This window comes from Panthera onca, chromosome D1, assembly GCF_046562875.1.
Source record: "Panthera onca isolate mPanOnc1 chromosome D1, mPanOnc1 haplotype 2, whole genome shotgun sequence".
Taxonomy (NCBI): domain Eukaryota; kingdom Metazoa; phylum Chordata; class Mammalia; order Carnivora; family Felidae; genus Panthera; species Panthera onca.
Genome location: NC_138348.1, coordinates 48096699 through 48124634, shown reverse-complemented (window position 1 = coordinate 48124634; position 27936 = coordinate 48096699). Strand labels below are relative to the sequence as shown.

Below are 27936 nucleotides of genomic sequence, written 5' to 3'. Positions count from 1 at the left end.
ATTTATACACACGATTGAAGGAGATAGATTGGTAATACACCTAAGCACACAATACCTGAACTATGACTGTTATAAAGAACAAGGGTAACTAACTACAATGAAAGGAATACTAATCAGAAAAACATAGTTGCTTGGAAATTTAAAAATCCTCAACCTTTAAATAAGTATTTTATCAGAAAGATCGAGGATGCCAGAGAGTAAGACTATAAACAGTTGCAAGATTATCAAAATGTATCTCTGAGGAGGCTTATGTCTTTTGGTACCAAAATGTGTACTTCTCCAGGATGTTGTACATCAGTAAATTGAAATATAAACTGCCATTCCTTCTTATAAATGGCTTTCCTCTTCTCAGCACTAAGATTCTAACATGCTTTTCTAATTATACTCTTTAACTTTGGAAATGATTTTACAAGAACCACAAAAAACCACTGTAGGGTGGAGTATTTTATCTTTTTCCTGTCCAACAGGGTAAATAAGACATGAGAACAAATGAAAATCTGTTGTCTGATATGTATATTATATTGTCATTGTGCTGCCCATCATAAATGGGAGTGATCAGCTGACTTCCCTAATCTCCAAGCAGTTTTCTTATTCCTCAATAGACAAAGTAAGCTTGACTTAAGAAAGAAAAAAAAAAAAAAACAGTTAAAAATGCAAATTCTTTGGACTGCCTTTTAATGAATCCAACTTTCCACTGTTAATCACAGAAACAAAAGATAATTTCAAGCAGCCTTATTACCCAGATATAGATTAGGTATAAGGAAGTTGAGTTCAATTTGAAATGAATTTTAAAACATAGGACGCAAACATCACAACTCCCCAGAGCACAATACAAAATAGTCCTCTAAGGAATATAAACATTTAGTATAGAAGAATGTGAAACTACGTAAGAAAAGAGTCTCTTCACTTAGCTAAAATTTACTTGCTAAAGATTATTTATTGCACAATATATCAGTTTGTCCTAAGAATAAAGCAGATACTATTATTCTCAACTTCTAAATTCAGTACGTAGTCAAATACATTTTCTCAAACTAAAGTTCTACAGCATCACAATATGAGTAAACTCTTTGTTACTGAGTTAGGATAGGGAAAACATTTTAACTTCTAAAACAAATTCCTTAGAGTTCATGAAAACATTTCACAAATCCTAGAAGGCACACATTTATTTCCTATCATAGTAAGTGCATTTAAGTACTTCATATTTAAAAAAGACAAAGCTGTACAGAATACAAAAAGTGTACATTTTATCCATGAAACAAATTTACAACTTTTATGATTAGTTATAATAGTAGAACCTACCTAACATTCACATCTAAAGAATTATCACCCAGTTAATGCAGTAGGCAAAAACCTGTGCTCATTGATTTAATAAGACTAACAAAAACTAAGAACTTTCTACTTCACAGTAGATCAGTTAGTGTCTTGGAGCTCATATTGGAAAGTAAAAAGGTTTGGGCAATATCAGGTCGTTGGGCTTACTGTTAAATAATTCCTTGAAAGGTGAAGGATTCTGGGGGATAAGATCATTGGCTATACCTGGAAAGTTCCAAAAACATGTAAAGCAACTTTGTTCATTTTCAGAAATATTCTTCAATTAGGCAATCTGAGTTAGACTCAGCAAGTCTAATCCAAAAGGACAATTTAAAATCTTAGAGCTGGAAAAGATCTCAGAGATCATCTATCCCAAGGTTTTCAAAATCTGTCCCATGGGATACTAAGACTTTGGGGAGGAGATTCAGGGTTCTACAAATCTGACTTGAATTAAAAAATTTTTGGTGGGGGCGGGGGGGTCCTGGGTGGCTCAGTCGGTTAAGTGTCTGATTTTGGCTCAGGTCATGATCTCGTGGTTTGTGAGTTTGAGCCCCACGTCAGGTTCTGTGCTGACAGCTCAAAGCCTGGAGCCTGCTTCAGATTCTGTGTCTCCCTCTCTCTCTGCCCCTCCCCTGCTCGCATTGTCTCTCTCTCCCTCAAAAATAAACAAACATTAAAAAAAATTCATTTAAAAAATAACTCCCATCATACAACTACATTACTAAATAAATTCGAATATCCTGGATACCACCAATGCATTAATACATGTTTTTATTGGTTGACTTTATAATATTTATTGTGGTATATAGTTATATAAGGAAATTTATATTAATAAAATATGACTTTTATATAGAGGGGTAGTGTGTGTGGGTATATAGCATGTATGTGTAGGGGTTCTGAGTAAGATTTTACCTGGGGGAAAAAAAAGTTCTACTGCTAAAATAAAGTGTAAAAAGCACAGATAACATCTCAGTTTCTAACGTAGGAACCTACAAACCAGCAGCAGGGACTTTCTCAAGGTCACACAAACCATCAAGCACATTGCCAGGTGGATATGATAGAGCCCCTCGTGCTCCACAGTGGTGTTTAGCTATTTGGTCCTGGGCTGTCTCCATCATGAATGTCAACCAATTAGTTATCAATATTTTGGGGGTAAAATCAAGCTATCTTTGGTCAGACATTTTTGGGAGGGAAATGAATTATTTAATTTGCATGCCTATTAAAATCCTGATATCCAGGGGCACCCAGGTGGTTCAGTTGGTTAAGTGTCTGACTCTTGATCTTGGCTCAGGTCATGATCTCGCAGTTTGTGGGTGTGGGCCTGTGTCAGGCTCTGTACTGACAGCACAGAGCCTGTTTGGGATTTTCTCTCTCTCTCTGTCTCTCTGCCCCTCCCCTGCTTGCTCTCTCTCTCAAAGTAAATAAATAAACTTTAAAAAATAGTTTAAAAAATCCCAAAATCCAAAAATTCTGCCATCATTAAGCAGCAACTTAAATTGTGTACTTTGGTATTTTGGAAAATAGTAATATTTGCAATTATGCATAATAAGTCAAAAAAGTTACATGGAATGTTAATGTATCTTTTAAAGGAGACATCAGGTTCTAGTTTTATTATATGCTAATATGTTAACGCTTAACATAAAACAAAAAGTTTACTTTATAAGCAAAATTTTTGAAAAATGAAGTGTCACTAAAAATCATAATTCCATTATGACTATACTCTCTGAGTATTTCAAAGGAAGTACAGTGAAACAGTAGAAAGCCAAATTATCTCCTGATTTTCAGAGGTGTTCATGGTACACGTTTAAAAGGCTGTACCCTATGTTCTTCTCACTTAATAACATAAGAAATTTAAAGACTTTGAGACTTCAGAAAGATGCCTTCAAGTTAAGAAAATAAAGGCACCATGAACCAATATTGAATGATTTACCATAATTTGGAAATACAAAATTCAGGATCTGTGAAGAAGAAAAATTTCCTTCTGAAACTCCAAGAAGCAAGAGCATTATCAAAAGCTATTTAGAACAGTTTTCCAACTATGGGAAAGCATTTCCAGATCAGCCAAGAAGATTCCCCAGCAGAAATCCATTTACAAGGCGAAGTCATGCCCAGCTTTATAGTCCTCACCCAAATTACACAGCATGGAAAAAAAAAAAGACTTTTAAGTAAAAAACATGTAGTTCCAAAACACATTGCTACAGTTATGAAATAATTGTGGATCGTTTCAAGTAAAAATTATTAAAGGAGCAATAATTAACCACAAGGGGGCATACACACTCCTTAGATTCCAGCAGAAAGACTAAAGTAGTAACCTGCACTTTGATATACTCTACATTTTCAGTCACTTCAAATTTTCTCTCAGATGGCTACACTTTTTAACATTCAAAGTTTATTTTAAACCTAACTAAATAGATCCCAGAATACTCCTGCCCTGAAAAATAGTGTTTCAGAAGTCTCTGGAAATGTTGCTGTTACTTCAGCAAAGGATTCAAGAGCAATTAGTTCTAATATATATTAGAACAGATAAATAATAGAAAAATATGGTCTAAAACAGTAGCAAATTTTAGTTTACTATAAATGGAAGACATAGCAAGTTTATCAAAAGAAATGGGACAAACTGTCAGAACAGCGAAAATAAGAGGGTAGGGAAAATTGATATCTCTGCGTCTGTGCCACAATATCCCTGCATTCTTCCCCCATGACCAAAGTGTTTGCAGCTTGTAATAGCAACAGAAGACCTTCACCCCAAGGTCATGGTATAAGGGGCTGGCCTGCCTCATCAGCCATGTTAAGAATATAGTTAGCCATATCATCTTCAGTGGGTGCATCTGACACCACCCAAGATTCATTTGCTCCAGTCATCTGTAGGCGACAAATAGGGCAATTCCTGTGTCGATCACTCCTATCAGAGAAGTCAAATAAAGAACAGTTTGTTTTTAATTCTTTAAAAAAAAAATAGGTGTGTTTGAAAAGTAATCCATGTACATGGTTTAAAAAAAAAGTAAACAGCATAAAAGTATACAGTAAAAAATAAATCTCTCCTTCCCACTCCAATCTTTAATTCTTATCCTCAGGGGCAACTACTGTTACCAGTTTCTTATATATTCTTCTAGAGATAGACTACACATGATTAAGCTTGTGTGTATATATACATTACTGCTTTTTTTACTTGTCAATATATCTTTTTTTTTTTTTTTTACTTGTCAATATATCTTATAGGCCATTATGTGTTAGTACATGTTAGAGCTGTCTGTTCTTTTTAAACATACACTGTGTGGACAGGCCATAATTCACTTAACTCATCTCCCACAGAAGGACATTTAAGTTTTCCCCTATCTTTTACAGCTACAAACTGTAAAAGATACAGTTAGGGGGATGGAAGCATTCAAGGTTTAAAACAGAAGATGAAACTTACATGTAGAATAATTTTTCTGACAGGGAAAAAACATATATGATCACTTAAATGAGATTATGTTTTCCACAGGGATTTTTCTGCCTTGACAAATATTATTTTGGAAATTTCAAAAATACCACATTTGAGCCAGAAACATGTCATGCAGGGAAAATGTTTTTCTCCTCATTTCTCAGTGAAATCTGAGACCAAAGTAATTAAATTATATCAATTGCTCTTTGGCTTTTGTGCAAAAATTTAGAAATCTGTTCCAAAAACTATGTGAAAGCTAGAGCTGGCATATATTATTCAGATTCATTTCTGGTTCCTCAGAGATATTTTATAAGATAATAATGTGTTCTCTTCTGTGCACAAAAGTCTCAATTTTAAGAGTCAACTTCTGTTTCTGGCCAATAGGGACCAGATTTATCTTCCCACTTAAAACAATGAAAACACTGGAAAAATACATGAAACAAGGCTTTCAACACTGGACATCATCAGATAACACAGGACAATAATCCCTGGGGATGAGAAGCAAAGAAGGTGAGCCCTATAATTGCCCCAGCTTATTGTCTTGAGAGCCTTCAGGCTGTAGAGCAAGCAGGAGAAACCCAGATGGAGCCTGGCAGACTCTCTGAGTTGAAGAGACACAGCTGAGACTCTTGGGAGGCCAAGGCAGCTAGAGTTCACAGGGCAGAGTACTGAAGTACTTAACTGCAGAAAGTTACACAAAGGGAGAATTCTGGAATCTACTGAAGGTCTCCTTAGGATATATTCAGCAGAGTTATGATCAGTGTGTGCATGTGAGGCTCAGGAATCACCCAAAAGAATGTGAAGGAACACTACCCAAAACTCACACAGGGCCTGGGATATTGCCTGCTTTCACCAGACAGACTGGAAAACCTCGTAACTCATGGAGCATTGAGCAGAGTACTCTGAAGGGTCCCCTGAAGGCCTCATTAGTGGGACATAATTAGCTCTCAACTAAACACTGCTCTGGTCCTGCCTAACAAATCATAAAAGCAAGACCCAAAAGGATCAAACTGTTCTAAGTAACTATATTCCAGAACAAAGCTCAAGGATATTTATAGGAATACAAAAATATCCAGTACCCAAAAAGGTAAAAATCACAGTGTCTGGCACCCAGTCAAGAACTACCAGGCATAAAAAGAAGCAGAAAAATACAAGCCCAAATGAAGAGGAAAAATCAATCAAAACCAATCCAGAGCAGACACAGATGTTAGAATTAGCAGGGAAAGAAAATTAATGGTTATAACAATCATATTCTATGTATTAAAAACACTAGAGGAAAGACCAAACATTTGAAGTAGAGATATAGAAGATATTAAAAACATTTTTTTAATGTTTATTTATTTTTGACAGAGAGAGAGACAGAGCATGAGCAAGGTGGGGGGGGGGGGGGTGGTGCGGAAAGAGAGAGGGAGACCCAGAATTCTGAGCTGTCAGCACAGAACCCGATGTGGGGCCCGATATCACGGAGAGTGAGATCATGACCTGAGCCGAAGTTGGACGCTCAACTGACTGTGCCACCCAGGCGCCCCAAGATATGGAAGATATTTTAAAAACTCAAACTTCTTGACATGAAAACTATAATGTCTGCAATAAAAAATACACTGGATGGGATTACTGACAAATTAGACATTGCCAAAAAAAAAAGATTGACAAATTTGAAAAGATCTAGCAATGTTAACTCTCCAAAATGAAAACATAGAGAAAATGATTTTTAAAAGGAAAAGAGCAACAGTGAGCTGTGGGACAACTTTAAGTGGTCTAATATATGTGTAACTTGAGTCCTAGGAGAAGAGTGAGAACAAAAATATATTTAAGAAAATAATGGCTGAAAATTTTCCAAAATTGATGATGCAATAAACCTACAAATCCAAGGAATTCAGTGAACACTAAGCACAAGGAACGTGAAGAAAACTACTAGAAGGCATATCATAATCAAACTTCTCAAATCAATGATAAAAAAAAAAAACCCTTAAAAGCAGCCAGAGGAAAAAAAGGCATATTATCTACAGAGGAAAAAAAGATAAGAATGATAGCATATTTCTCATAGGAAACAATGCAAGAAAAATGAGGGTGGAGCGAGAGCAACATCATTAAAGTCCTGAAAGAAAAAATAGTATTAGTCTAGAATTCTATACCCAGAAAAAATATCTTTGAAAAACGATGTTCAGACACTCAAGAACGTTCTATGGAATCTACAAAAAAGCTATCAGAACTAATAAATGGGTTTAGTAAGGTTGTAGGATAAAGGATTAATACACAAAAATCTATTGCAGTTTTATATACTAGCAACAAATGATCAGAAATTGAAATAAAAAATACTCTTAAAATAGCCTAAAATACAAAATAATTAGAGATAAATCTATCAAAGATTTATAATACTGAAAACTACAAAAATTGATGAGACAAGTGAAAGAGCTGAATAAATGGAGAAATACACTGTGATTGTGGACTAGAAGACTTAATGTTGTTAAGAAGTCAACACTTGCCAAATCAGTCTATTTATTTAATGCAATTTTAACCAAAATCCTTATAGCTGTTTTGAAGAAATTGACAGTTGACTCTAAAACTCATTTTGAAATGCAAAAGAACTAGAATAGGCAAAACAACTTTGACAAAGAAGAACAAAGTTGGAGGACTAACATTCCCTGATTTTAAGACTCAAAGCTACATTAATCAAGGTAGTGTGGTATTGTTATGAAATAAACAGATCAATGGAACAGAAGAGAATCCAGAAATAGACCCATGTGTATTTAAACAAATGATTTACAATAAAGGTGAAGGGGCAATTAGTGAAGGAAAGATAGTCTTTTCAGTAAAATGTGCTGAAGCAACTAGATAGCCATAGGCAAGAAAAGAATTTTGATCAATACCTCACATCATATACAAAAAATTAACTCAAAACGGATCATAGATATAAATGTAAAACCTAAAATTATAGAGCTTCCAAAAGAACAGAGGAAAATCCTTGTCACTTTAGGTTAGACAGATTTCTTAGATATGACACTAAAATCACTATGCTTAAATAACAAACTGATAATTGGACCTCATCAAAATTAAAAACTTCTACTCTATCAAAGACATTCTTAAGAGAATGAAAAGGCAAATCACAAAGTGGGAGAAAATATTTTCAAGTCAAATATCTGATATGTATTCATAATATAGAAAGAACTCTAAAACTTAATACCAAAACAACCCAATAAAGAAATAGGCAAAAGATGTGTGTGGGCACTTCACCAAAGACAGACAGGTGGTAAATTAACATATAAAAAGATGCTCAACATCATCAATCAGTAGGGAAACACAAACTAAAACTGCAATGAGATACCACTACACATCTGTTAGAATGGCTAAAATAAAAGGACTGACCATACTTACCAGAGGGGAGGAGAGTAGGGGGATGGGTAAAACAGGTGAAGGGGATTAAAAATACACTTCTTTTGATGAGCACTAATATATGGAACTGCTGAATCACTATATTATACAGCTGAAACTAACATAACACTGATGTTAACAACACTGGAATTAAAAAAACAAAAAAACGAAAAACAAAAACAAAAACAAAACTGACCATACTAAGTACTGGCAATGTTGTGGAGCAACTAGAATTGTCATACACTGCTGGTGGCAGTGCAAAATGGTACAACCACTTTTGGGAAACAGGAGGCAGTTTCTTTAAAAGGTTAAACATATACCCACCATATGATCTAGCTATTCTACTTCTAGGTATTTAACCAAGAGACACCCAAAATACATGTCCATAAAAAGACTTGTCTACAAATACATATAGCAGCTTCATTTGCAATACCTAAAAATTGGAAGCAATCCAATGTCCATAATGGGTGAATAGATAAGTAAACTGTGGTATACCATACAATGAACACTACTCAGAAAAAAAGTTGGGGGTGGGGGGGACTACTGATAGCATGCTATAACATGGATAAATCTGAAAATAATTCTATTGAATGAAGAAAAAAAGAGTGCATGTTATATAATTTCATTTAAAAAGATTCTAGAAAATCCAAATTATTTTATAATGACTAAAAGCAGATTAGTGGTTGTCTGGGGACTGGAAGTGTTGGGAAAGAGACTTTACAGTGGGGCACAAAATAACTTTTGGGGTGATTTGGGGAGGATAAATTTGTTCATTGTGATGACATTTTTTATGGGTGTATATATGTCAAAACACCAAACTGTACTTTAAATATATGTAGTTTATTGTATGTCAGTTATAAAGTCACCTAAATGCTTGATTTTTATTTTGTAAAATAACGTGCTTGACTAGCTGATCTCTAAAGTTCTCTCCAGGTCCAATAATCTAATATTCAAGGATTCATATTATTCCTTTTAATCATATATAGAGGCAAAATACAGAAATGAGGACAAAAATGAAGAAAAAGGGAAGCTTGTGATTCTAGACTCAAGTCAGGCACAAATCTTACAGCAAAAGTAAAATGCCAAAATTAAGATACACTGCCACATTTCATAAAGTTAAAGTATAAAAATGTTTTTAACCAGAAGAGGAAGCATGTTATACAATCCAAAGTACTAAAGAACAAAATCTTTTACACTTAACTACACTATTATTGTATCCTTTGAAGTTTATTCATGTACTTTTCCATTTGATCTGTGCCCATCCCTTGAAGGCAGCAGATAACTTACCATTTATCAATGCACTTCTGACAAAAGCTGTGAGCACAAGGCAGGATGAGGTCAGCTCGACCATCCATACAGATACAACACTCCTCCTCGTCAGTCAGCTGCTTCACCCTGCAGTGTGAAAACGGAGCTAGAGCAACAATATTCTCTGCTGTCATTGTGCTTTAAACTTTGTCTCCAGTGCCTTAGAATGCATTATCAGCATCTGTGTGCCCTCAGCATGAAGCAAAACATGACTCAGGCAAAATAAGACTAAATTAACATCACTTTTAGGGACAGCAAACATTAGGGAAGAAGTACTAAGAGGGACAAATTTCATAAAGAAAGACTGGATAATAGATGAACACTGTGATGATCAAAAAGAATACATAAACTAAAACTGGAAATACTCAGGTCTTTCCGAAAATAATAGGCCCTTTTGTTTTTAAATTTTTTTTTAATGTTTATTTTTGAGAGAGAGAGAGCGCGCGTGCGCGCGCTTGTGCACGAGGGGGGGAGGGGCATAGAGAGAGGGAGACACAGAATCTGAAGCAGTCTCCAGGTTCCACGCTGTCAGCTCAGAGCCCTATGTGGGGGTAGGGCTCAAACTCATGAACCGGAAGATCGTGACCTGAGTCAAGGTTGGACTGGGCCATACAGGGGCCCCCATATTAGGTCCTTTCAATTATATCACATTTACATAAATGAATTCGACCGATAGAAGATTTATTTGCCATGTAGGATACAAAGCTCTTTAAATTATGGACCTTGTTGGGATGCCTGGGTGGCTCAGTCAGTTAAGTATCTGACTATTTCAGCTCAGGTCATGATCTCACAGTTCATGGGATGGAGCCCCGTGTCAGGCTCCTGCCAGCTCAGAACCTGCTTGGGATTCTCTCTCTCCCCTTGTCTTTGCCTCTTCCCTGCTCACTCATTTTGTGTCTGTCTCTCCCAAAATGAATAAACATTAAAACAACAGCAACAACAAAATACAGAAAAGAAAAGCCTAAACATTGCCAGTCATGCTCTAAAATTCACTTGGCATTTCAGTAATATTTGTACAGCCCAAACCTAGAAAACCAAACAATCCTATAAACAACAAATGATAAAAGGAAATAACAATTTTACTACAATATAGTATTTGGAAACCAGTTGGTTAAGAATAGACCAGAAAATGCAACTGTAAAAGAACCAATAAAAGAGAAATTCTTGCTAAACATACTCTTAATTTAAGGTAAAAGACACTGTCAATACAGATTTTCACTGTCTATTCAGTATGACAATAAGACAGGATGTCAACATGTCTGGATCCACCAAAGACTTTTTCCAATGAGGCATTTACAAATTTAAATTATGGTCATGGTTGTCAAATGGCAACAGGTGGGAGTGTTCACATGCAAAAAGCATTATAGAGAAGGAAAAGAAAGTTTAAATAGAACAATAATATATTAGGCCTGAGTAAACAAATTCCATCAAAGAAAACTCTGGCTGACTTCATTTCTTCCTGTTATAAGAGAGATATTAATATCCTTTGTCATTAAATGCAAGCATATAGAGTGGAGAGTGCATTCATGGAAACTGGGTTGATAGAAGCATTACCTGGTGTGAGTCACTTTAATTTTTCTATAATTTGGCACTTAACAATGTCCTGAAGCACAGACATCCAAAAACTGATCAGCTGAGATAAGAAGTAATGTGATTTAAGATATCACAAAGAGCACCAGCAAATATTACTGAGATTTCAGCAGCTTGCATATTGGAAAAGAAGAGAAACATGGTACTTATGCACTGTATACCTTCCCATCCAAAGACTAGCCTGACACGATGTTACAGATGATGAGTTTTCATCAGGGTCTTCAGAGGTGGAGCTCATTGCCAATACTCCTGATGCTTGACTTGTGATGTCTTTATAAAGCTGAATAAACTGGTACAAATTCATGATCCGTGATGCTTCCACAATGCCAGTGCTTTTGTTAATCTACAAATACAAAGAAAATGAAAAAAAAAGTTCATAATTTCTTTGACCAATTTTTTTTTCAAGTTTTTATTTAAATTCCAGTTAGTTAACATGCAGTGTAATATTAGTTTCAGGTGTAGAATTTAGTGATTCATCACTTACATACATCACCTGGTACTCATCACAGCAAGTGCCCTCCTTAATCCTCATCACCTATTCAATCCATCCCCCTTCTCTAATCATTTTTCCCAAAAGAGGGGGGAACAGATATTTAGTCAAACATCCTAGGAAGTAAAATTTTTCAAGGTTTGCAAACTACCTAACAAGAGAGAAAAAGAATGTCTGAGCAAATGAATAATAAATGTCATGTCTCCTACATTTATGGAAGTCAAAGTACTTGCACACATGTATCTCATTTGATACTCAAAATAACCCTGTAGGCATCACCCTGTTTAGAGTTGATGATGTCAGATGACTTTCCCAGACCTAAAAAATGAATTTCAGAGACCAGTATTGACAATTCTTTTTAACTTAACGAATTTCTTAACTAAAAGATTTATTTGAATCCAACAACCACATGCCAGTCTACTATAACTGAAACAACCAACTGCTTTCTTGAATATCTTAAGTTCTATTTTACACTAAAACTTCCAAACTAAAGAAAGAAAATTACACTAAAGTAAATCCTAAGAAAAAGTGGTTGAATTCTTCCCAGAAGGCTATTTTGTTTTGGCAAAAAGACTCATTTAGTATAAAGTGGAACCAGTGGCCTACAGATTGTACCTCTCCCCACCCTCGCTTACATTCTTTTATTATTATTATTTTAAAGTTTATTTATTTATTTTGAGAGAGACAGAGGGGGGCAGATGAAAAGAAAGAGAATCCCAAGCAGGCTCGGATGGATAAAAACAATACAATTCATGAAGTTCCTTTTTTAAAGTTTATTTATTTATTTTGAAAGAGACAGAGAAAGACCGAGAGTACAAGCAGGGGAGGGCCAGAGAGAGAGGGAGAGAAAGAGAATCCCAAGACGGCTCTGTACTGACAGCACAGAGCCTGAGGCAGGGCCAGAACTTACAAACTGTGAGATCATGACCTGAGCCAAAACCAATAGTCAGATACTTAACTGACTGAGCCCCCAGGTGTCCCTCATGAAGTTTCTTAATAGCCATTGTAGTCCATAATTTTAATTAACCCATTAATTTTTCTAATATTATTTCCATAAAATATTTCATTTAAACATCATTTAGATTAGCTTTTATAATGAATTAAATATTATTTGAGGATAATCATGGTAGTAACAGTCAAGACAAGGTCTTTTTGTAAATACAAAGGTTATAGCACAATTGTGTTTCAGTCGCTTAAGATTAAGAAACATGAGGAGTGCCTGGGTGGCTCAGTCGGTTGAGCATCCGGCTTCGGCTCAGGTCATGATCTCATGGTTTGTGAGTTCAAGCCCCGTGTTAGACTCTGCTGACAACCCAGAGCCTGGAGTCTAATTCAGATTCTGTGTCTCCCTCTCTCTCTGCCCCTCCTCTCTCTTTTCTCTCTCTCTCTCTCTCTCTCCTTCCCTCTCAAAAATAAATAAATCTTAAAAAAAAAAAAGTTTAAGGAGGGCACTTGTTGTGATGAGCACTGGGGGTTGTATGTAAGTCATGAATCACTAAACTCTATTCCTGAAACCAATACTGCACTGTATGTTAATAAAATTTAAATTTAAAAAAAAGTTAAAAAAATGACAAGGTTTCTATTATGCCTCAGCAAAGAGAACTAGAAAATTTAAAAAAAAATAAAAAAATTGCAAACTGCTTTGATGAAAATGAGTTGCCTTAAAATAAAACCTTGTAATTTTAACCAAAAAAAAAATTAGCAAGTTATTAATATGTAATTCTACTATACTGTATTACATGATTAAGCGTGGCTCTAACCACCAAAAGAATTTAAGTTCAGAGCTTGAAGTCTCTGTTGTCCTCACCTTGGTACAGATCACCCGTACAACCATTTTCCATAAGGCAGAGGAATCAGACCGAGGGAGTACCTCAAAAACAAGATGTTTTCCCTGGCCAGAAACCATTTTAGCAGTTCTGAAAAGAGACAAACACATTTGTTAATTTTATGAAAAGTCTTATAAAATAATGGAGCTATGAAACCAGATTCAAGAAACCCTTTAAAACAGAAGAAAATCTGAAGAAAATACAGAGACAAGTAACAATAATGATTGTAATAATTAGATTCTTAAAACACAGGGACAGAGAATGTTTTGATTATAAACATACAACTAAGTTTTTAACGTCAACAGCATCGCTGACAGAATAATAGATCTTTTTATGTCATATCTCAATGGTTTTTTAATGTCTAACAAAGATGTCTAGAAAAAAACACATCTAAGAAATCAGGTACTTAAAGAAAAAGTTTAGCTGGTTTCATTTAGCCACATTATTTTTCCTTATGTTTATTTATGTATTTTGGGAGAGAGAGAGAGAGAGAGAGAGAGAGAGAGAGAGAATATGAATCCCAAGCAGGCTCCATGCTGTCAGCGTGGAGCAGAATGCAGGGCTCTATCTCATGAACTGTGAGGTCATGACCTGAGCCAAAACCAAGAGTTGGATGCTTAACTGAATGAGCCACCTGCATTTTGACTACTGCCTCAGATGTATAAAGTGTGAGAAAAAAATCTTGCTCTTGGTTGAGCCCTAATTTAAGCAACACACAGCTCTTTGAAAAAAAAAAAATTTTTTTTTTTAAATTTGGGACTGGATCAAGCAAACGATTTGAGACACCTTAAATACAGCTTTGCTATCTTCCTTTAGCAGAGTAATTTTGAGGGCCACAGGATTCTAACATAAAAATATAACACCTTTAGAGGATAATTCAGTATCTTCCCATTAATGCCAAATTATATCAGATCAAAGATACACTAAGTATTATCATTAGTCACATTTCTCTCTGAGCACCAGTGGGGATATCATACTCAGAACCAAAGGATGTAGAGGTAAATAGAAGCCACCAAAAATAAAGCAACTAGCTCTAGGTAACAAAGTCTGCTAGTGAAATTCATCTGTGCCAGTTCTCAGCTGTTTTCTAGCTATTAAGCCACGCTTTTTGTATAGGTTTAACTTTATAATTCTCACACAGCATTGCACTTGTGAAATGCCCAACTCTGACCCATATAAATTAGTTTTAGGAACCAAATCCAGTCAGAACATCCTGTGCTAAGTAAATAAAAGGAAGATATTCTTTACTATCACCTCTATATTACACAATAAGCTTAGCTGTGGATGCTTTCACAAGACATATTTTATCTGGTATCTTTAGACCAAAAAGTAAAATTTTATAGAACAGATGGCTTATGTATATAAATTCCGAGACTCTAAAGGGATGGCAGATGTCAATGATTACTCTTCATAAGAGTCAAAACAATAAACACCAAAAAGCATTCCACTCAGGCACCTCGATGACTCAGTCAATTAAGCATTCGACTCTTGGTTTCAGCTCAGGTCATGATCTCATGGTTGTGAGATTGAGCCTCACGTTGGGCTCTGTACTGGGCGTGGAGCCCGCTTGGAATTCTCCCTCTCTCCCTCCCTTCCTTCCCCCCCCCTCCCCGATGCTCTTGCTTTCAAAAAGTTAAAAAAAAAAAAAAAAAAAAGCATTCCATTCATTATTCTATTAAATTTAATCTATTTTTACTCCTTAAAAATACAGTCCCAGAAGTAATGCCTCAAATACTACCATCTGTATAATCTAAAAAAGGAAAAAGGAAAAAAGAAAAAGGCTAAAATTTTATGACTATATTTTTATTATAAAAGATCAGACAATATGTAAATATACCCAGTAAAATGTACAATCTCCCTTCACTGCCCCCCTTTTCCAGCAATTCCCCAGAAACATTGTATACATACTTACAGTTCATTTTCTATGCATTTATATGTATATTCATATAGGATCCATCCATATATCTATACAGAATTTTTTTTTTATTAAATGAATGAAATCCAATGTTTCAAAAAGATGTTATCTTCTAAGATAACTTTAATGTTTAAGACATTCTTTATTCTTCATGACTGGATAACAGTAGACTCTGTATTTTAATAGCTTCTACACAGATCAGTATAAAAATTGATACAATAAAGAATAAACTCTGGGCGCCTGGGTGGCTTGTTGGTTAAGCATCTGACTTTGGCTCAGGTCATGATCTCACAGTTCGTGAGTTCTAGCCCTGCATTGGGCTCCGTGTTGGCAGTTCAGAGCCTGGAGTCTGCTTGGGATTCTGTGTCTCACTCTCTATCTGCTCCTCCCCTGCTTGCACTGTCTCTCTCGCTTTCTCTCAAAAATAAAAAAACATTAAAAAAAATTTTTTTAAAGAATAAATTCACACAAAAAAGGCAAAGTTCTATTAGATGTGCTCTTTAAAAAGGCAGAGAAATTTAAATTCCATCTCAGAAATCTATTCAAGAGTTAAAGAGATTTAAAAATGTTAGCTAATTAGAAAATATTAACAAACGAAATACCTTGTCCTTCAGTGGTGACAAATGAATTATTACTATTATGTATTTCTATGGCAAAAATAATGCTCAGTGAACACAGATTTATTTATTTATTAACCAGATGAATTGGCTGATGTATAGAAACCTGACTGCCCTTTGACTATCCTAGGAACCTTTCTCTAGAGTGACTAATTGGCTTATTCTTACTCTCTTCTGTTTATGTAAACCTTTAGGTCTTTCAAACAAGAATTGATTTATAAGCCTATGTTCAAAATCCAGTTTTAAGTTCCTTTGGTCTCTTTTGTTCCTGTTACATATTTTAAAATAGCCACATAGAAAATCTTGTAGTAGGCACTCAATAAATATTTGCTAACTGCTGCAGCTGAAAACATTCAGTCTTACCAATCAATATTTCTGGTTACTTCTCAGTCATGGCATATGGGGCATACATCAGGGAGGAAAAATAAAATGAAAAAGAGCAAGCCTTACATATCATTAAGTTCAGCTACTCTCCCAAGAAATTCTTCATAAGTTAAGGAGCCACTTTCTCGAACCAATATGACATGTTTTGCTACTTTTTCTGGTAACTTGCTAAGAACCAACTGTGTCTGATCCGAAATTTGCTGTCCCATGATGAAATGATGTCTTTTGAAATCCAGAAACAGTGTTGCTTCACATAGTTATCTGTCAAATATATATAAAAGTTACTTTCATATATACTATAAAAACAGCAATATACCCATCCCTTCAAGAAAATAAGAAAAACTAGGAATACCTTTAAGTGAGGGTTCAGTAAACTTAAACAAGTCTAAGGTGGAATTTATTTAAACAATAATATTTTTAAAGTAAAGATTTATGTTTTTATTTTTAAGATCATATAACTAAATGAAAAAACAGGATTCACTTATGTTACTGGTAGGGTGGTGAACTTCTAATTCCTATAATTTTGGCAACTCAAAAACCATCACAACTGAGTGGCTCAGTTGGTTAAGTTTCCAACTCTTGATTTTGGCTCAGGTCATGATCTCATGATTTGTGAGATTGAGCCCTGACTGATGGGAGTGCATGACTGTGCTCTCTCTCTCTCAAAATAAGTAAATAAACAATAAAATTAAAAAAAAAAAACATTACACACACACACACACACACACACACACACACACACACACACACACACAGAGGCATTTAAGTGCTTGTATATAATAGGAAGCTTGTTTATACGCATAATTTTCAAAGGACATTTACTGACTACTTACCACATGTCAGACTCTTACCTAAGAGCTTCCCATATATTACCTCATTTATTTCTTACAACAACCTTAAGGGCGAGGCATTATTATATTCTTATTTTTACAGATAAGGAAGTAGAGCTAAGTAACTTATCTAAAATTAAATGGTAAGTGACCAAAGTGAACTTTGAACTCATGTTTTTCAGATTCTAGTGCTCATATATTTTTTTAAGTTTTTATGTAAATTCTAGTTAACATACAGTGTAATATTAGTTTCAGGTGTACAAAATAGTGATTCAACACTTCCATACATCACCAGTGCTCAGCACATAAGTGTAAAATACTAACATAGTTATTTTTTTAAATTTTATTTAAATCCAGGTTAACATATAGTGTAATAACAGTTTCAGGAGTAGAATTTAGTGATTCATCACTTACGTATAACAACCAATGCTCATCCCAATAACTGCCCTCCTCAATGCCCATCACATATTTAGCTCATCCCCCTACCCAGCTCCCCTCCAGCAACCTTCAGTTCTCTGTATTTAAGAATTTCTTATAGTTTGCTTCCCTCTCTGTTTTTATCTTATTTTTCCTTCCCTTCCCCAATGTTCATCTGTTTTGTTTCTTAAATTCCACATGTGAGTGAAATCATATATTTATCCTTCTCTTATTTCACTTTCTAGTACTCATATTTTTAATCACTGATATACCAAGATACATAATCATGATACAATTATATCAGCCAAATAACATTTGTTGAAATACTTTATTTGTAAACGTGCAACTTAATTTTTAATTATAAAATATATGCAAATTAAACACTTTTTTTGGTTTGAAAGCCTAAGAAAATTCAAATATTAGATAATTTAACCACCTCACATTTTCTGCTTAGAAAAGATAGCACTTTTGCTATCTAACTTCTCCAGGTGTTTTAATGTTTAAAAAAAATTTTTTTTTTAATTTATTTTTGAGAGAGAGAGAGCACGAGCAGGGGATGGGCAGAGAGAGGAAGACACAGAATCCAAAGCAGGCTCCAGGCTATGAGCTGTCTGCACAGAGCCCAACATGGGGCTCGAACTCAAGAACCATGAGATCATAACCTGAGCTCAAGTCAGATGCTCAACCAACTGAGCCATGCAGGTGCCTACCAGGTGTTTTAAACTTAAAGTTTATATAACTTGTTTTCTAAGTATGAAGGTGATATTTTAGTTGAAAGGCTGGATCACTCCTTTAATAATCTACTAGCAGTATATATCAATAAGTTATTGAAATGACTTAAAAATGTAATCACAAAACATTTATAACATTTTTTTTAATGTTTATTTATTTTTGAGAGAGATAGACAGAGACCAAGTGCAAGCGAGGGAGGGTCCGAGAGAGAGGGAGACGCAGAATCCGAAGCAGGCCTCAGGCTCTGAGCTGTCAGCACAGAGCCTGATGCGGGGCTCGAACCCATAAACCGTGAGATCATGACCTGAGCCGAAGTTGGACACCCAACTGACTGGGCCACCCAGGCACCCCTGTAATCACAAAACATTTAATAATTACTCTAAAGTCTTGAAATATGTAATTCTGTGAATTGTGGCTAAAGAAGAGTTGAATGTGTTTATTCTGCAAAGTTTTTTTCTTTGGTAAATAATGATTAATCAGAATATCAAGTATTGAGAATATGGTTGAAACAGAAAATAAAGTTTTAGTATTTCTGTCTATGCTGACTTACTCTGTCACTTAATATGAAAATCCCTATTCAACACAAATACTACTACTACTAATAGTAAAAGCAGCTAATACTTTTGATCACTTGCATTGTGTAACACAATCTTCTGAGCACTCTACATATATTCAGGAATTCAGTCAGGGGGACCTGGGTGGCTCCTGACTTCGACTCGGGTCATGATCTCACAGTTTGTGAGTTTAAGCCCCACATCTGGCTCTTTGCTTGCTCACAGCAAAGAGCCTGCTTCAGATCCTCTGTCCCCCTCTCCCTGTGCCCCTCCCCCGCTGGTTCCCCTTCTCTCTCTCTCAAAATAAATAAACTTAAAAAGAAAAAAAAGGACTTCAGTCATTCAAATTCCCATAATAACCATTTTATAGATGAAGAAATAGAATAGTTATGGAAACAAGTAAAGAGAGGTTAAAGTAACAAAGTCACATAGCTTACAGGGTTGTTTTGTTTGTTTGTTTGTTTTGTAATATAAAGTTAGAAGAACAGGGGCGCCTAGGTGGCTCAGTTGGTTAAGCGTCGACTTTGGCTCAGGTCATGATCTCGCCATTTACGAATTTGAGCCCCGCGTCGGGCTCTGTGCTGACAGCTCAGAGCCTGGAGCCTGCTTCGGATTCTGTGTCTCCTCCTCTCTCTGCCCCTCCCATGCTCATCCCCTGTTTCTCAATAATAAATAAAAACGTTAAAAAAAATTTAAATAACTAAGTAAATAAAAGTCCTTCCCAAGAAGGCAGTAACTTCACACTGATGTACACTACATATATACATGTGCACTACTGTCCTTATTTTTCCTGTTCTAATTCAAACATGTGAAATATCATTAGGAGCCAATGGTTGTAAACAGGTGTTAGGAAGCCACTGTGTTACCACGGTCTTTTTAAGGCCATGGAGATACAACAGTGAGTGAAAGAAACATGTTTCTTGCCATGATGGAGCATTTGATACAGTGGGGAAGAGACAACAATCACACCAATAAATACATAATTATAAAATGAGAAGAACTAAGCCAAACAAGTACAGGGTGCTACAAAAGCCTATAAAAGGGAGGCTTGATGTAGTATTGTGTCAGGGAAGTCATGCACAAACAACATTTGATTTGAGAAGAGGGATAGAGCAATGGAAAGGAAAGGCCATTCCAGGCAGAAGTTATAGAAAGTGTGTAATGGAGGAAGGAACATTGTACGTTTGAGTCAATAAAAAAAAGGCTAGAGTGACTAAAGCAGAGGCAGAGGGAGAGGGAGACTGGTATCAAGAGCTGGGCTGGTATCACAAGGGAGACTGGTATCAAGAGACGACCTGAAGACAAGCCTGCATGCCTGTCCAACCTGAGGATGGCTAAAATTGGTATGAATGAATAATGTCCACTGAAGACTAGGATTAAGACTGAAATAGATAATGATTTTCTGAAATGGAATAAATTATGTCAAATATGACAAAGTTAAATCCTTAATATTTTTTGAAAATCCAATTGCACAAAAACACAAAGCTAAGATGTGCTTAAAAGCAGTTAAAAAAATATAAAAAGTCTGAGGGTTTCAGTCAAAATAAGCCAACAGTAAATAAGGACAAAAAGGATATTAAGATAATCCCAAACTCTTGCTAGAAGCAGATGTCCAAAGCAAGACCCTAGTCCTATTGTTCTCTGTAATGGGTCCACCACATTGTAGTTCTGTAATCAGCTCTAAGCACACATTTTTAAAGGGCATTAATCATTTGAACATACCTGAGACAGTATACAAGATGTTATGGATCTAGCAAAGGAAACAAAGTGATTTATTCTAGATAAGCATAATTCAGTAACAACCAATAGGTTTGTTCAAACATTTAAAGAGATTTCATGTACAAGAGTAAGATTTATTTTATATAATTACAGTGAAAATACTGGCCTATAAGTGTGAATTAGGCAAACTTCAGGTCAAATAAGAAATTTCTATCATCCACAATTATCCAGAAGTATTAAGGGCTGTCTTGTAATGTATGCGAGCTTGTTTTCATTGGAAGTGTGGAAGTGTTTAAATAAAGATTAGAAGTTCATCTAATGAGTGTTTTAGAGAAGATGTTTGCTTGGGTGAGAAATAGAGTAGGTGACTCCTAACCTAATATTTCATTCCTAAAGTGAAGCTTAAATTCCCTCTAGCTTTCCTGTACCAATCCAATCAAAATGCAATAAAAAATTCTAACCAACTGGACTGAAAACTTTAAATTACACCTATATTACTTAACAAAGAAAAAATTAAACTTTTGAAATACACGATCTTAATATTTAGTATAAAACATTTAATGATAATTTAACCAATGTGCCCACCAACCAGATATTTAAAAAGAAGCTTTAGTCACTTATTTATTGAGTTAGAAAATGGTCCCTTTTGTTTCTGAATAGTTTTGATCTGATGCCCTAACTCTGAATAAGGTTTTTAATTTGATGCAGCATATTAACTTGTTATCCTGTAATTGCACTTGGTATCTGGAAAACCTAATCACTAACTCCTCTGATTAATTTTTTTAATGTTTATTTCTGAGAGAGAGAGAGAGAGAGAGAATGAGAGAGAGAGAGAAAACTAACCAGTGGGGGAGGGCCAGAGAGAGAGGGAGACACAGAATCTGAAGCAGGCTCCAGGCTCTGAGCTGTCAGCACTGAGCTCCACTTGGGGCTCAAACTCATGAGCTGTGAGATCATGATCTGAGCTGAAGTTGGATGCTTAACCAACTGAGCCATCCAGGTGCCTCACTAACTCTGATTAAAAGGCAACACTAGATACTAAGAGAGTCTGGGCAGTGATTCTCACCCTGGTTCAGTGGATAGGGCCTAGAATTTACAGTTCATTTTGAATACCATAAAATAAGGATAATAATGATAAATATTAATGTCCATCACTAACATAAATATGATTCTGTGATCTATATGCATTATAAAACCAAAACCAAGGACAGATATTCACAAAAACAGTCTGTTGTGGCCATCCTCGAGTCACCCGCCATAGGTTTTTCAGTGTCCCTCTTCGGTGACTCTGCACATTCTTTTATAAAATAGCACACATCATCAGTTAGGTCACTTGACCATCCCCCTCTGTGAGCTTCCTGAGGATAGAGGCTGTGTTCTCTCTTCTGGTAGATACATAAGCATACAATAAATGTTTATGAACAGATACAGTAAATATTGTTGACAGATCTTTTAAAAATTATTGTTCACTTAGTATTCTTTTGACTCCTAACTTGTTCATTCATCTAGTAATAACTTGGAAAGAAGTTGAAATTTTTAAAATACATGAAAAAAAAATTGTAAAAATTCATCACTAATTTAATGTGTACATGAATTGAAAAATATTCATTATTTGATAGTAGCAAATAATTCCCTCTAGACAGGGCACAGTAGTATAGCATAGGAACATAATTTGTACAAACCACTGGCATAGAACTCAGTACAAGATAAATCTCCCATCAAATGTTCTTAAAGAGGGGCGCCTGGGTGGCTCAGTCGGTTGAGTGTCTGATTTTGGCTCAGGTCATGATCTCATGGTTGATGAGTTCAAGCCCTGCTTCGGGCTCTGTTCTGACCACTCAGAGCCTGGAGCCTGCTTCAAATTCTGTTTCCCTCTATCTCTCTGCCCTTCCCCCGCTCATTCTCTGTCTTTCTCTCAAAAATAAACATTAAAAAAATATTTTTTTTTAAGTTCTTAAGGAACTATCAGTTCTCATACTATTATGCCATCTATAATTTAATGCCACCTGCCTTTCTAGCAGGATAATAAAGGCACACCTTGTTTTATTTTTATTGTATACACCTTTATTGTGCTTCACAAATATTGCCTCTTTTTTTTCTTTCCCAAGTTGAAGGTTTGTGGTAACCCTGCATGGAGCAAGTCTATGGGTGCCATGTTTCCAATAGCATTTGCTGACTTCATTTTTTCATGTAACATTTTAGTAATTCTTGCAATTTTTCAAACTTTCTTCTTATTATATTTGTTATGGTAATCTGTGATCAGTGATCTTTGATGTTACTATTGTAATTGTTTTGGGGTGCTATGAACTGCACCCATATGAGATAGCAAACTTAACTGATAAATGTTGTGTATATTCAGACTGCTCCATTGACAAGCAGTTCCTATCTCTTTCCTTCTCCAAAAGCTTCCCTAGTCCCTGAGACACAACAATATTGAAATTAGGCCAATTACTAACCCTACAATGGCCTCAAAGTGTTTAAGTGAAAGGAAGAGTCACACATCTCTCACTTTAAGTCAAAAGTGAGAACTGATTAGCTTAGTAAGGAAGGCATGTTGAAAGCTGAAATGGTCCAAAAGCTAGGCTGCTTGCACCAGTTAGCCAAATTGTGAATGCAAAAGAAAAGTTCTTGAAAGAAGTTAAAAAGTGCTATTCCAGTGAAAACACAAACAATAAGAAAATTAAAAAGCCATATTGCAGAGGGGCACCTGGGTGGCTCAGTCGGTTAAGCATCCAACTTCGGCTCAGGTCATGATCTCACAGCTTATAAGTTCAAGCCCCGCATCGGGTTCTGTGCTGACAGCTCAGAGCCTGGAGCCTGCCTCGGACTCTGTGTCTCCCTCTCTCTCTCTGCTCCTCCCCTGCTCATGCTCTGTCTCTGTCTCAAAAATAAATAAACATTAAAAAAAAATTTTTTTTTAAAGCCATATTGCAGATATAGAGAAAGTTTTAGTGGTCTGGATAGAGGACCAAACCAGGCACACCGTTCTCTTAAGCCAAAACCTAATCCAGAGCACGGCTCTAACTCACTTCAATTCTGTGAAGGCTGAATGTGGTGAGGAAGCTGCAGAAGAAAGTTTGAAGCTAGCAGAGGTTGGTTCATGAGGTTTAAGGAAAGAAGCCATCTCTGTAACATAAAAGTGCAAGGTAAAGCAGCAAATGCTTATATAGAAGTTGCAGTGAGTTGTCCAGAAGATCTAGCTAAGATTAATAATGAAGGTGGCTACACTAAACAACAGATTTTTTCTTTTTTTTTTTCTTTAATTGTTTTATTTTAGAAAGAGTGAACATCAGCTGGGGAGAGGAGGGGAGGGAGTGGGGGGGAAGAGGGAGGGAGGGGGTAGAGGGGGAGAGAGGGAGAGACGAAGAGAGGGAGATTGAGGAGGGGGGTGGGGAGAATCCTAAGCAGGCTCCATACTCAGCATGGAGCCCGATGCAGGGCTCAATCCCATGACCCTGGGATCATGACCTGAGCTGAAATCAAGAGTTGGATGCTCAACTGACTGAGCCACCCAGGTGCCCCTAAACAACAGATCTTCAATGTAGATGAAACAGTCTTCTATTGGGAGAAGACGTCATTAGGATTTTTTCATGGATAGAAAGGAGAAGTCAAAACCTGGCTTCAAAGCTTCAAAGGACAGGCTGACTCTCTTTTTAGGGGCTAATGCAGCTGGTGACTTTACACTGAAGCCAATGCTCATTTACCGTTCGGATTAACCCAGGGCCCCTAAGAATTATGCTAAATCTACTCTGCGTGTGCTCAAGCCTGGATAATAGCACATCTGTTTACAACATGGCTTACCGAATATTTTAAGCCCACAGTTGAGACATACTGCTCAGAAAAAAAAGATTACTTTCAAATTATTACTGCTCACTGACAATGCACCTGGTCACCCAAGAGCACTGTTAGAGATGTACAATGAGATTAATGTTGTTTTCATGTCTGCTAACACAACATCCATTCTGCAGCCCATGGATCAAGGGGTAATTTCAAGTCTAATTAGTTAACATTTTGTAAGGCTATAGCTATCACAGAGTGATTCCTCTGATGGATTTGGGCAAAGCCAACTGAAAATCTTCTGGAAATGATTCACCATTCTAGATGCCATTAAGAACATTCATGATTCATGACAAGAGATGAAAATATCAATATGAACAGAAATTTTTAAGAAGTTGATTCCAACTCTCACGGATGACTTTGAGGGGTTCAAGACTTCAGTGGAGGAAAGAACTGCAGATGTGGTAGAAAGAGCAAGAGAATGAAAATTAGAAGTGGAGCCTGAAGATATGACTGAATCACTGCAATCTCATGATAAAACTTTAAAGGATGAGGAGTTGCTTCTTATGGATGAGCAAAGACATTGGTTTCTTGAGATAAAATCCATCTCTGGTGAAGATGTTGTGAAGATTGCTTAAATGAAAACAAAGGATTTAGAATATTATATAAATTTAGTTGGTAAAGCAGGAAGGATTTGAGAAGTCAATTTGAAAGTAAATTTGAAAATTGACTCCAATTTTGAAAGAAGTTCCACTGTGCGTAAAATGCTACCAAATAACACTACATGCCAGAAAGAAATCACTCATGAAAGAGTAAATTGATGAAGCAAACTTCACTCCCAAAATAAAGTATTTTTTAAAATTAAGGTATGTATATTGTTTTTTTAGGCATAATACTGTTTCACACTTAATAGACTACAGTATAGTGTAAACATAACTTTTATATGCACTGGGAAACCAAAACATTCACTTGACTCACTTTACTGCAATATTTGCTTTACTATGGTGGTCTGTTACTGAACCTGCAATATCTCCAAGGTATGCCTGTAATGTGCTTTCAAAAAAACATTTCAAGGATTTTCTAAATAAAGAACAAATGTTATTTTGAAACTCATAAGAATATCAAGGATTCCAAAAATGCCACATTCTCTAGTGGGTGGTAACATACACTTGATCACTTCTTTTTCTAACAAACGAATTGTTGTAGTTCAAATATGCATTACAAAGATATAAAAATCACATCATGTGCACCTGGCAAAACAAAAACCAAAACAAAGGAAAACCTCCATGAACATTTAAACTATATCCATTAATAAAAGGATTAAAGCAAAGTTTAAAAGCCTGAAAGTACAGTAAAATGACTAGTTGACAAGTACTGTAGTATTTAGAAAACCTCTCTGAAGCCTATTCTCCATGAATTTTTGTATCAACTTCCTTAGTTACAAAAATAATAATCATCAACTACTTTCATTAAGTCAGCTTTAAGATCAGTGATAAAAACTAAGTTCTAAAAACTAGATCCCTAAAGACACTATTTACTTTGTTACTCACCGCTTACTCAAACTCTACATCTATAAGCAGATATCAGCTGTTCTGCAAGATAAGAAATTAACAGTAGCTATGATGGATACATAAGGAAACAATTATACTAGTTACTATAGAAGCTGGAATGCTTGTTCTGGGCTCAAAGATCTTAATTAGAAAAAAATATATATAGAAAGAAAAACTACAAAAAGAGAGTACTTGAGATTAAGACTGGATTTTTGATAGCACTGTTGTGTTTACTAAATACATTTCATATTTGGAAAAATACACTAACTAGACTTGTAAGCATTCTCTCTGGGCTTTCCCTGCCTTTTTGGGAGAAGGGGAAGGGAAGTCTGTGAAGCGTTTAGACATGAACTAAGAAGGATCAGGCTACACACATTAAATATAAAGTTCACTTACACCAAATGACAGCACATTTTGGAGACATACAATCATATTCTAGAGGAAACTATTTAGAAACTGCAGTCAGGCAGGGGTAGCTCAATCAGTTAAAGTCTGACTTCGGCCCAGGTCATGATCTCACAGTTCCTGAGTTTTAGCCCCGCATTGGGCTCTGTGCTCCCGCTCAGAGCCTGGAGCCTGTTTTGGATTCTGTGTCTCCCTCTCTCTCTGCCCTTCCTCCGCTCATGCTCTTTGTGTCTCAAAAAATAAATACAAGTTAAAAAATAAAAATAAAAAATAAAAAACAAGAAAAATAAAGAAACTGCAGTCAGAATCAAAGGAAAGGAGAAAAACCCATACTTCTTTTGAGTTCTGAATTCAGAAAGCATCACTTCTTAGGAGTGACTTCAATACACAGGTTACTGATTTAGGATCGTTGATCCATGGCACCCCATACCCCGCATGAAATTCTGAATGGATGGAGCTCATCTTATAGCAAAAAATGGGCGGAAGAGAGGTGAAAAATAACTTTATGCAGAAGATCTAAGACTTACAAACCATAGGAAGTGTTAAGGCAGCTTTATAAATACGCCAGAGGAAAGAACTAAATAAATCATTTGGCAGCATGAACTAGGACAGGGTCGGAATATGAATGTACACTGATATTTAATAAAGGGGCTAGGGATAAATTTGAATAATAGCAGTAAATCCACATTTGTAACCACGATACAAATAACAGAAGAAGTCACTGCAAAAGCTAACACAGAAGGCTTTCTTTCCAGGAGTAGTTATTACAGTTATTAGAAAGGAAACTTTTTGTCTCAGACGGGGTCAAGGTAGCTGGTTCGACAAGGCAAGCCTTTTGGGAAGATGGACAGTGTAAGCTAATTTAGCAATAGAAGGCCGGCTAAGCAGATCGACTTGGCCTTTTCTGAACTATCGCCCCAGGCAAGGGTTTCTAACCTGAGGTGCCCAATGCGGCAGGGGCACACAAGGTTTCTGCAGCACCGGTGTGTTTACTAAACGCACCCACCACCCTCTGGCCATCCTAGCTGCCTCGGCCCCTCCTCAAGCGCACCTGCACGTTTAACCAACAGCTATTTCCGCTGGCCCACTTGACTGCGCCGGCGGCAATATTCAAAAGCAGTTTCCGGCCGGCTCGAGAAGGACAAACCCTCTCCTAGTTGTCCAGAACCACCCCTCCCACTGGACAACCATCTGCACCTCTGGCCACTGGAAACTGCCGGGTTGGGTACGCAGCGTCCGCAGAAGGGCCTCCCAAACCAGCCCTGCGCCCTAAACCGAGGCCTAGAAGGATGGCGGGGCCGGGCCTGTCGCCCCACTGAAGCCCGGCTTGACAGTGGAGGACCGGCCGGTGTTTCTTCTCCCAGCCCCGGGGTCTTGGGGCAACAAAGAAGGGAAACGGAGAAAGGACAGCACGATGCAGCTCACCCCTGGCTCAAGGCAACGCGCTACCGGCGGCAGCAGCTCCACCTCAGCCCGCAGCTCAGACCCACAGCGGCAGCGACGCGGGCCGGGCCTGCGACCGGGTCGCACCTCAGTGACGCAGAAGCCCCGCCCCCAGAGCGTTTTTGGAAACAGTGCGCAGTCACTGACCCCAGCCCTCCGCTCCTGTTCCGGCTGCGGCGTGCCGCTCAGTTTGAGGATCTTTGACGTTCGAGCCCCGGAGGCCATCTGAGAGGGTGACGCCCCAGGAGGGGGCCGAGCCGGAGAGGAGGCAG

General features: G+C 36.7%; 1 protein-coding gene across 2 annotated transcripts; it reads right to left on the bottom strand.

Annotated features, from left to right (window-relative positions):
• Positions 1-658: 658 nt before the first annotated feature.
• RNF141 (ring finger protein 141) lies at positions 659-27936 on the bottom strand. Of its 2 annotated transcripts, none has more exons than XM_060606002.3 (6): positions 27812-27936; positions 16304-16498; positions 13303-13411; positions 11167-11348; positions 9395-9502; positions 659-4213 (listed from the first exon to the last, which is right to left on the bottom strand). In XM_060606002.3, the coding sequence occupies exons 2-6, from the start codon at positions 16444-16446 to the stop codon at positions 4063-4065; spliced, it is 693 nt and encodes a 230-aa protein (XP_060461985.1). In that variant the 5' UTR covers positions 16447-16498; positions 27812-27936; the 3' UTR covers positions 659-4062. The 2 variants fall into 2 exon arrangements, with proteins under 2 accessions (XP_060461985.1, XP_060461984.1); XM_060606001.3 differs by lacking the exon at positions 27812-27936 and adding an exon at positions 27647-27779.

Coding starts and splice junctions, on each gene's coding strand:
- RNF141 (XM_060606002.3), bottom strand. CDS start 16,446: ATGGGACAGCAAATTTCGGATCAGACACAGTTGGTTCTTAGCAAGTTA. Junction 11,349..13,302: donor TACGGGTGATCTGTACCAAG/GTGAGGACAACA, acceptor TTGTATTTGTAG/ATTAACAAAAGCACTGGCAT. Junction 9,503..11,166: donor GCTAGTCTTTGGATGGGAAG/GTATACAGTGCA, acceptor TTCACACTGCAG/GGTGAAGCAGCTGACTGACG.